General features: G+C 37.9%; 1 protein-coding gene across 1 annotated transcript; it reads left to right on the forward strand.

Annotated features, from left to right (window-relative positions):
• Positions 1-226: 226 nt before the first annotated feature.
• LOC120337471 (triacylglycerol hydrolase DDHD2-like) lies at positions 227-4,275 on the forward strand. The gene has a single exon (XM_078116901.1). It carries the CDS (start codon positions 252-254, stop codon positions 3,270-3,272), a length of 3,021 nt encoding a protein of 1,006 aa, XP_077973027.1. The 5' UTR covers positions 227-251; the 3' UTR covers positions 3,273-4,275.
• Positions 4,276-10,688: the final 6,413 nt, after the last annotated feature.

Raw genomic sequence — 10,688 nt, forward strand, 5'->3', positions numbered from 1 at the left:
TTTATTGTTATTATTGTTTCTAATCCTTTGGCAACGACCATATACAGATATGGAGTAGACAATTCTGCACACAAGTACTTTTTAATTATATTAAAATTCAAAGTAAAAAAAAATATGTTTGATATTAGTCTGCCTCTGTATTTTGAAAGGAGGAATCTTACAGGTATAATATTGTTACGCTAAATTGTTAGATTGTAATCCTGTAATGAAATTTTCCTAATTGCAGATTTTCATCAGTTACATTATGCTCAATGGCTGAACAGAAAAATCAACCATCGACAAACTTGCTTTTTTCTCCTGCTAACAATGACCTGTTCAATGTGAACAATTCTAGTGCATTCCTAGTGCCTGTGCAGGGAACAACTTCGTCTGCATTGATGACATCTGAAAATCCTGCAGAAGAAGATAGTTTCCTTGGACAAAATAATGCTCAACAACCAGCAACCTTTTCTCTTTTTACCGGAGCAGAAGGAAGTGATCCGTTTTCTGCTGTGGGTAATGCTCCTCCTGGAAGTAAATCAAGTGGAATTACAACTTCTGAACAAGAACCAAGCCTGTTTGTCCCCTCTTCTACAAGGTCTAGTCCACCATTGCTGAGCACTTCAAGTTATAGCACAAGTAGCTATAGCACACCACTTGTGAATTCTAGTTTCCAATCGCCCACACCTATGGCTATGTCATCAACAAATGGTATAGCGCCCCCACCTACACAAAGCTACTCGGGTACCCCAAGTGGTCGTTTGTCACATTACTCAACTCCAAGATATGTTCCTCCACCTGATTATGGTATTGCTCCCACATCAGCGACGCCTGTATCATTTCCGCCTAGTGGAAATGCTCCACCTCCTCCTATGGCTGGTTTTACCCCAAGTCCATATGCCCCTAATGTACAGTACAATGCAGCAGCACCACCACCATCATTTGCAAAACTTGCAGATTCTACTCCACCCCCACCAAGTGCTGAAAGCATGTATCACCTAGTCTCTTCACATTGGTGCTACAGTAAAACACTTTCAGATGGATCTCTAATTTGGAATCCATTTTCCTATTTTGATTCTCAGAATTTGGAAGAAGCTGCTAGGAAAGGTACCGAAGAAATTGTAATCACAGATGGTGGTAGATATGATGTAGCTGTTAAAAGTCGTGAACGAACAAGTGTTTATTGGGAGGAGCCGGTTGCTCAAGTGAGACGTTGTACATGGTTTGCGAAAGCAGATACTGATCACAGATATGAACCTTTTGATGAGGCACTGTCATTGAAACTTGAAGAAGAATACAAAAAAGTTGTCATTGGTAATACATGGCACAAACAAATTGATCTCAGCGGAGGTGAAATGATTGTTATTCACAATCCTCAAGTTATTGTTCATCTAATACCTAGGGAAAATGAAGTTGGGATGTTCCCTGAACAGCAAATGAAGTCGCGTATTGTTAAGCGTGGTATTACAGAAATTGACATGAGCAGGGAAATTCCTGAAAACGAAATTGGTGAGCCAGATCATGTTGTGTTTGTTTGTCATGGCATTGGGCCAGTATGTGACCTGAGATCCCGTACGATAGTTGAATGTGTAGATGATATTCGAGCAATTCAGCTCTCTCTGCTAAAATCCCATTTTAAAAATGCTTTAGAAGGAAAACGTGCTCAAAGAATTGAGTTTCTTCCCATACATTGGCATCGGGCACTTCATGGTGATGCCAATGGCGTTGATCGAGATATACGAAGGTTAACACTTCCAAGTATACAGAGATTAAGGCATTTTACAAATGAAACACTTCTTGACATTCTGTTTTATTCAAGTCCTGTTTATTGTCAAACAATTGCTGAAACTATAGGTGCTGGAATCAACTCTCTACATCAGTTGTTTTTGAGTCGTAATCCAAATTTCAACGGTAAATTTTCGATAGCTGGTCATAGCTTGGGAGCACTAATGGTTTTTGATCTATTGTGCAACCAAGGCACCAAACAGCAAACTTATGATTTGGATCCGAAACCGTCATCTGTTCCTGATGAACTAACAGTGCCTCAGTCAAATATTTCGGCACGATCATCAACGCCAAATTCTACTCAGGATGGAAGCCTGATAGATGAAGAAGTGGAAGAAACTACGTTGGATGATCTTCTAGCTAAATTAAATCTTGTTAAGTTTAAAGAAAACTTCGAAGCTGAACAGATGGAGATGGACACTTTACTCTTGTGTGGTGAAAATGATTTAAAGGACCTTGGCTTACCAATGGGTCCTCGTAAAAAGTTGGTTGGATATTTGAAACAACAGCAACAAGAACAAGAGAGGAAACGACAGGAGAAAGATGCACAAGCCAAACGTCTTGAGGAAGAAAGACGACTTATGGAACAAAAAGTTGAACAGGAAGCTGTTGCTCCTGTAAATCAAAGAATGGAATCTGTGACAGGATTTTTGTCTAGCGCTATGAATGTACATGTTGATTTTCAGCAATACGATTGCGGAACAGGACAGCCCATGGTTAAATATCCTCAGCTACAGTTTGATCCCGAAATTTTCTTCACACTGGGATCACCCATTGGAATGTTTTTGACTGTCCGTGGTATATCCGACCTTGGTGAAGAATTTTGCTTACCAACATGTGGTCGATTTTTCAATGTTTTTCACCCATATGATCCAGTTGCTTATCGTGTAGAACCTTTAATCAACCCGGAGTTTTCTTTGAAACCTGTACAAGTTCCCCATTATAAAGGACGTAAGCGACTTCATTTAGAGCTACGAGATAGCTTAGGACGAATGGGAACTGAATTGAAACAAGGCATCATTAACTCAGTTAAACGAGCTATTGGAAGCATGCAAAAGTTCGCTCAAAATTGGCAGGGAAATGCAGAATCATCGGAGAAAGAGATGGAAGAAGAAGTTGAAAAAGTTGCTGACGAATTGTTAAAACAGCAAAGTGAAAAATCCCATGAAAATGATGACATTGTATCAGTGGCGTCGGAGTCTAGTCAAATACCTGGAGGGATGGGAAGACTTAATGGAGGGCAGAGAATTGACTATGTACTACAAGAGCGACCACTAGAAAGTTTTAATGACTATCTTTTTGCATTTCAAAGTCATCTTTGCTATTGGAATAGTGAAGATACAGTTCTTCTTATGATGAAAGAAATATATAGAGGAATGGATATTCTATCAGACAGCCAAATTCAAAAGATTCAAGCTGCACAGCAGGTTCAGACTTTACCCCCAACATTAAATCAACCACTTGGACTACCGCCACCACCAATGTCTTCTTATCCAGTGCCAAAATAAATAAACATTCTTCCTTATTTAACGAATATAGATTGCCGATGCCAAATGACCAAACTACTAAACAAAGGGTGATTTTGTGAAGTACGAAAATTAAAAATGCTATTGCACTATTAATTTGACCTTGTAGTTAAATAATAATATATATCATCAACATTCTTCTGTATTGTTGAACTATTATTCAACTAGAGAATATTTCAGAAACTGGCCATGTAGAATATCTGAAATATAAGCCAAAGGTCCATGCATGTCAGATTAATCTTGATATGTTAGGAGTTTTACATCAGCAACATGGCAATTTTGTTTTCCTGTTAGATACATATACCTATATGCCAAAGGGTCATGATATTTTTTCTAAAATTGGTTCTAGAGTACAAATAGCAACAATCATAGTTTTTTCCTGAAGTTGTGTAAAATGCCTCATCATTCTGGATATACTTTTCTAATTCAACTTCCTGGGTCAAAGTTGAACTGGTACTTCTGCATTATAAACAGAATTATAAAATAAGAACTTTGCCCGTTAATTTCATATGAAGTATATTGCACTGGATTTAGTTGTTGAAGCAAGTTTGCAATATTCTATCTCCTATGGTGTAAAACATGTTATCGGCACCTTCGTTGCGAAATGAATGGTATATATACATTATTGTTTTGGAGAGGCCCTCACTGGCAGAGACATGTGTCTTTGGAGCACCTTCACAGGGCTGTCTAATGTATAAAATGTTGCTGTTCATTGTCTTTCTGGCAAAGAATTTATTTGTAACTTTGCCTTCAGCTGGCTCTAGTTTATAATGTCATTGTTGCCTTTGCATAGATATATGTGGTGAGTTGAAGTCAGATAATTTGTTTCACTTGTGCAATAAGTAGCCATAGGTGCACCGTCTGAGTTGCTATTTGACCATTTCAATTGTTTTCTTGATTTGCTGATAAAATTGTATATTATTATGGTAAAATGATATTTATGTGAATTATTATAATATGGCTCATCAAAGGTCTGTTACTATAAGTTACAGAGTAGTTATTCCTGAATCAGCAGATCGCAAGGACTCACAACGGACTTTGTCCATCTCTTATTTAGTTAGGATGCTGCGGATTATCTGTCTCTATTGTGGTTGTGAATGTTTGCCATCGACGTCCAATAAATTTGAACATTATGTCTTACGGCTCGGGGATTCGAAAATGCCGACTTCCACATTAAATTATGTGAAGTTTTCTCATCATCCGTGTTGAATCTGTATGGGAGAGGTTTGGAAATATTGTTTACAAATCGCTTCAGAAATGCCCGTTTAATATGCTTGATTGGATACTACTCCCATGCTTGATCCGATATGAAAATGGATTTGCTTGTAAATATTGTAAGGTAAAAGGGAACTTGGCACGCGGAAATAGTTTTTGCGCCCTTACCACGACGATTCATCAACTTTTGCACACTTCATGGAATAAGCTTACAATTTTTGCCAGATATGTTTTCGATGTCATTATTTTTTGTTAAAACTAGGTTGGTTAAACAAGGCAAAAATTCAACCTACTTCAAAATTTAGAACCAGCAGACAGATGCGCACGACGTCTTGCGCCAATGAAAGGCATTGAATAAAGACAAATAATTTTGAACGAATTTTATCACAATAAGCGCCATTTTACTTTCTATTTATAGATGATAAATCTTCGTAGCCCAACATAATACAGTGTTAAGTAGGTACTCTTGAAGTATTCGCACCAAGATGTCGCATAACCTGAACCCTGACCTGGTACACAAACTCAGTTGGTGCGCATTCTTCAGGAGGTCCGATAAGTGAACATGGTCTGTGTTAAGTTTTGCCATGAAAATTCAGGAAAACAAAAGAGTGAGGTGTAGTGTGATAGTGTCGAAAGTAAAGAAAATCAATATAAAAATACATGACGCAAGCGAGGAACAGAATAGTAAAGCAAAGGTGTTAGGTGTGTATAGTAGGTGTTCGCTCATAGTCGGGTTCTTAAAACTGGCAAGTTTGGAGCTTGGGACCAGATTGTCAAACGAAATGACTGTGACATAAGAACTAACATTAGAAAAATCCACTACTATTTATAAATCTATGCAATTTATGAGCTACATCATCGTTGTTGACTTTATTTGTCCAATGTAACGTGTTCTTCACCACAAAAACACGTTCAGAGTTGTGCCTTTTTTCACATGTAATCATTGCTTTGTTGTTTTTATTGTTTATTTACGGATCGCATAAGCCTATATTATCCGTGTTGTGGCGTTATTGAGCTGAGTGTCATACATCATGCATCTTGGAGTTACAACACGATATAACAAAATGAGTGGAGATATATATATGAATATGTAGATATGAATTTAAAATGATAATGGAAAGTTTTATGTTAGGAAAACTTCTGCATTTATAATGTAAATATGCTGCGACCCTTGTTCGGGAAAATATTTTGCACGGAATCATGTTTACATTAGCCGGAACATTTCCTACTAGCGCAATCCAAACAATTGCTTTCGCTATGATCCGGCTATGAACGTTTCGATTATGTGGATACATTTATTGTCCTCCGACGGAGGTGCGTTGAGCATTAGTGGAGTTTTGTGACGAAGACATGTATGCTTGAAACTAGGGTATTGATAGTAACAAAAGTAGATGAGAAGTCCACAGTGAGGTCTGAAATTCCTATATTTCCGATCAGCAACGCAAAAAAACATTTTAATTCGGCTGCCACAACCAAACTAAAACCAAATTATGATGTTTCACCTAAAAATAGTTCAAGGGAGTTGTTGAGGTTAAGTTTAGTTTTGGCACAAGGCTTATTGTTTTTCACTTTCAAAACACTGTAAATATTGTTCATAAAATGTAACTTTTTACGTTACACTTACACGGCCCGCCAGTCTATCTAGAGTGGGCAGATTTTCGGCCCTTGGTCCAAAAACATTGCCCCACCCCTGTGTTAGAAGGTTTGATTTGATGCCACAGATAAGCAAAGAATTTTCTTAACGCTTTGCTAACGTTGGCCTTAATCATCCAATGTTCTGATCCTGGATGATTCACATAATTAGACCTTTTTTACCTCACTAATTTTAACCAGCTATACCGACAGAGTTACGATCACAAAATATCTTCTTCTTACGACTTGAAATTGACTTGGATTCGAATCAAGTCAACAATGTTCAAATTCAAATATTTAAATGACAACTTCACACCGATTTCGGCTCGACTTGAAATAGAATAGTAAAAAAAGAAAATTTGACTCGACTTAACACAATAAATTGGAGTTGATGACTAGGAGCCGTCCAGCGCCACGTATAGTGAATATTGTTCTGACAGGTTTATATACTCCTCACGAGGCAAATTGATCTTGGATATTGGCTACGGATTTCCTGAATATTATTTATATATACTACATTTTTAAAAGAGCGAATTATAAACGTGAATTTATTGCAATAAAAGTTGGCGAAACTTAGATGCTATCTTCTAAAGAAGCGAAATTACAGTAGGAAAGGTGACCAATATGAAAATGAAAAAAGAAAACAGTGTCGTTTTTGTGGGAAATCTTTTCGTTTCAAGATAAGATTACATAAACATAATGTAACACACGATGAAAAACTTACATGTGAGAAGTCTGTGGTAAATCTTGCACCACTGAACGTACACTACTAGAGTACCATTCAAAGACACACTTTGAAGAGGAATATTGATGCTCCGTCTGTGATAAAGCTTTCAGCCGCATTTGTTAATGAAACTGCATTTAAAGATTCATATTGTACAGGAGAAAAAATATGATTGCAATGAATGCGGAAAATCATTCAGGTTCCGAACAGGACTGGCTAAACATATAAAAAATCATACCCAGGATAAAAATCATTATTGCGATTTTTGCGGCAAGTCATTAAGAAGGAAGTCAGGTTTGACGAGTCATTCAAATATCCATTTGCCAGTAATGTGAGAAGCCATGAAAATGCCAAATTTGTGGAAAGGCATTTTGGGAAAAGCATCAGGTTGATGAAATTTGATAACGAAGAGAGACCGTGCGTATGTAAAATATGTAATAAATCATTCAGGAAAACCGCTCATCTAAAATCACACATGTTAGGATAGTGTGAACTGTATGTTTAATTATCTGATCTATATTTAAGTTTCCGAAACACAACTGAAAACTAACGAATAGAGTTCGAAAACGAGGAAATATTTACGACCACGCTTGAAAATCTGTCTGAATGAGGAAAGTGTCTGAGCGGATGCGAAAAAGGAGCATAGTTACGTCATTTTTTGCATCTTGCTGATTGGCCAATGTCACGAAGTAAACAAGGAAGTCAATGCTCGGGTAAAAAACCATTGAACAGATTTTCAGTCGTAGTTTCAAACAACACCTCGTTATCGCGATTTTGAATGCTATTCGTTAGTTTTTGATCGTGATTTCGAAATTTAAGTGTAAATCCTATCCCATACCACCATTGAAATTTACAAATATGGACGTCTGGTGAATTGCAGATGACGATCTTTCATGCCCACTGGTAGAAGCATCGTACAAAATCAGAGGTTCCCAAAGTTGATTGATTGCGGGCCAAAATTCGAAGCAGACAGATATTAGCGGGCCAGAAACGGAGAGCGGAAAAAAAGGCGCGGCGCGACGCCACGGCTGGGGTTCTGAGAAAATTTTAAAAAATAGGCCCTACAATAGGCTGCACGCTTGATTTTAGATACACCCAGCATCGCAGTTTGTTATGCAATAAAATTGATAAATATACATAATAGTTAGATGATAGAATGCCCGAGGAATAACGAGCACGACTTTCAACAAGAAATTTGCATCTGATAGTGACTAATGAAGTTACTTGCACATCTGGCATACGGCCGTCTGGGCCGAACTTTTGATTTATCATTGTGCTGTTAGAAGACTGATGCTGAAAATTTTACTTATTTCATCAGGAAAATTGACTTCCAAAACTCGCAGCATACATCCGCGGAAAAATTCCCTTCAACAAACGGGCGATTCCTTTTAGCGATGTTGTGGGCTACAATATAATAACCAATAACGTGGACACTCATTTTCATTTGACATTTTGACAACAAGAACGCTGCCCTTTATGTAAAAAACGTCTGGTCAGCGTAATTGGCCAGCGGTTCGCGAACCCCTGGTATAAAACTATGAATTTTTTGTAAAGTGTGCGTATTCGCACATAGTTCTTGAGAGTCGCAAGTATGAACCAGATTGCCAAACCAATTGACTGCGACAACATAAGAACTAACATTAGAATCCACTACTATTTATTAATTTATGCAACTTATGAGCTACGACATCGTTGTTGACCTTATTTGCCCAATGAAACGTGCCTAACTAAATCCACCGAGCGGCCCAGTAACGACAGTGCTCCAGAGGCCAAAACGGGGGTTTGAAGATCCCCCTTGAATGCAAGGCAGCGTCGGCCATGTATTTCTTCTTAAGATTGATTAATGCCCAATCGGATTATGATTACCAGGTTAACCCCGAAAAAGTTGACATCATGATGCCAAGTGAACGTTAGAGATGGTTACGGTATCTATTTATTACTTATCGATTTTATTACTTATCGATTTTAATCGGTAAGTATGTTGATAGGTATTTGTCTGTCTGTCTGTCTGTCTGTCTGTTAGATGCACGCGATATCTCACGAAAACGAGATTGAATCTGCTCCAGATTTTGCATGTGCATTCATCATATCTCGGACCAGAACTCTATATTGATTTTGGGCGAATCATGTCGTATAATTAGCGAGTTATTAATTAATTAGTGAAGGGACACAACGTACAAACAAACGTCTATGTATAAAAATGTGCAAGAGTGAACGATGGAGGTAGTCGAGACAACGGCGACGAACTAGTATCACTTGAAATGATATCACGGGTCGGGTAGAGTGAGAATCTTTACTGTTATCTCATCGCATGTGCTGTTGTTTTGATTTGTCATGTTATCATTGTTCATATTGAAATTGATTTGTGTATATGTGAACTTTCTGAGGCTACAACTTTCGTGTCAAGTTCTTTTCATTAGTCGCAGACGCAGATTTCTGCATTAGTCGCTGATGCGAAATTATTTCGAGATCCCGCATAACTGCAGCGTTTAACGTAAGCACAACTAGGACGGGTACTAAATCTGAAATTCATTCCGGCCACAAACGACAATCCATTTTCTTTAAACACTGGACTGGCAAATTACATACATATATCCAGTAGTGGGGTTCAATATTTTAAGGATGGGTTCTTTTTTGTACCGAAGTCACTAATAACAGGTTCCCTCATTTGAAAAATATATATGTAGGCCTAACACATAACTCTTGAAACGCAAAATATATATAACGCTGGTTGTCAGCTGTGTCGAACTTGATCCATTTCCTGCGGGCGTTTTATGTCTATAGCAGTATTTTCTATTACCTTTTTTACAGTGTTACCATTGTACTATATCCAATCGTCCACTATATGACATTTCATAAAATAGCTCAATTATGTGTACGTTAGAACAGGTATAAGTTTTATTGGACCTGTAGCGAGTACATATATAAGGATAGTTACTGTGTATTTCAATATTTCCACCACGTATTGTTCATAGTGCATGTTATTTGCCTGAAACAAGGTCGTTGCTCTAATTCATTTTTATTATGATATTTTCCCTCGCTAAGGTATTCGTTCTTTGTTAGTTAGAAATTTGATTTCATCACATCTATTTGCGTTAAGGTTTTAAGTGTATTTCATTATCTGGTATTTGGAACAATTCGATTGTGCAACAAAATACAAACATTGGCATTACAATACATTGTGTGCTTATTGACCTCTGGAGGAGTTCAGATCGGAGTTATACTCAGTTAGCGTGTGTTCAATAACACGGGAGTGGGGACACGCGGATGAGGCCGAAAATTCCCTATAGACCTGTCAATGACGGATAAACTTTTGCTAAAGTACCCCACTTCGAAAACATGTTGTAGGGTCACAGATGTAACGGGTGCACTTCTGTGTGATAGCGTTTTTACATGCTCTCCGCTTCTATCTGTAATGGACAATTTAAAAATCGGAAGGGAGTGTTAGCATAAAATTATAATCACCCTGTCCCGGACGACCTTAATATGGCGTTCAGTAAGATCGTGCCCAAAGATTCCAGCCCGGCCCGACCCAGGCCCGTGTGTATTAAACCCGACTAATTAACCGGATTTGCATATTTTATTTAAGAGTTCCCTGAATTGTCATTGCAAGAGTTTAGTACAGTATATGTGTCGTGTTGATGATTATCCACACATAGTTTTACTATATATTTTTTAATAAACATAGATTTAAAAAGAAAGTCAGCGATAGAGAAGCCCGGCCCGAACCGAACGTAATGATTGACATTTCAGGCCCGGATTTCTTGTCGGGCTTCAGATCTTAGCTCTAGAAACAAGCGCTTTCAGTTCCGCATCAGACTGCTATT

The sequence above is a fragment of the Styela clava genome, chromosome 10 (assembly GCF_964204865.1).
Source record: "Styela clava chromosome 10, kaStyClav1.hap1.2, whole genome shotgun sequence".
Lineage (NCBI taxonomy): Eukaryota > Metazoa > Chordata > Ascidiacea > Stolidobranchia > Styelidae > Styela > Styela clava.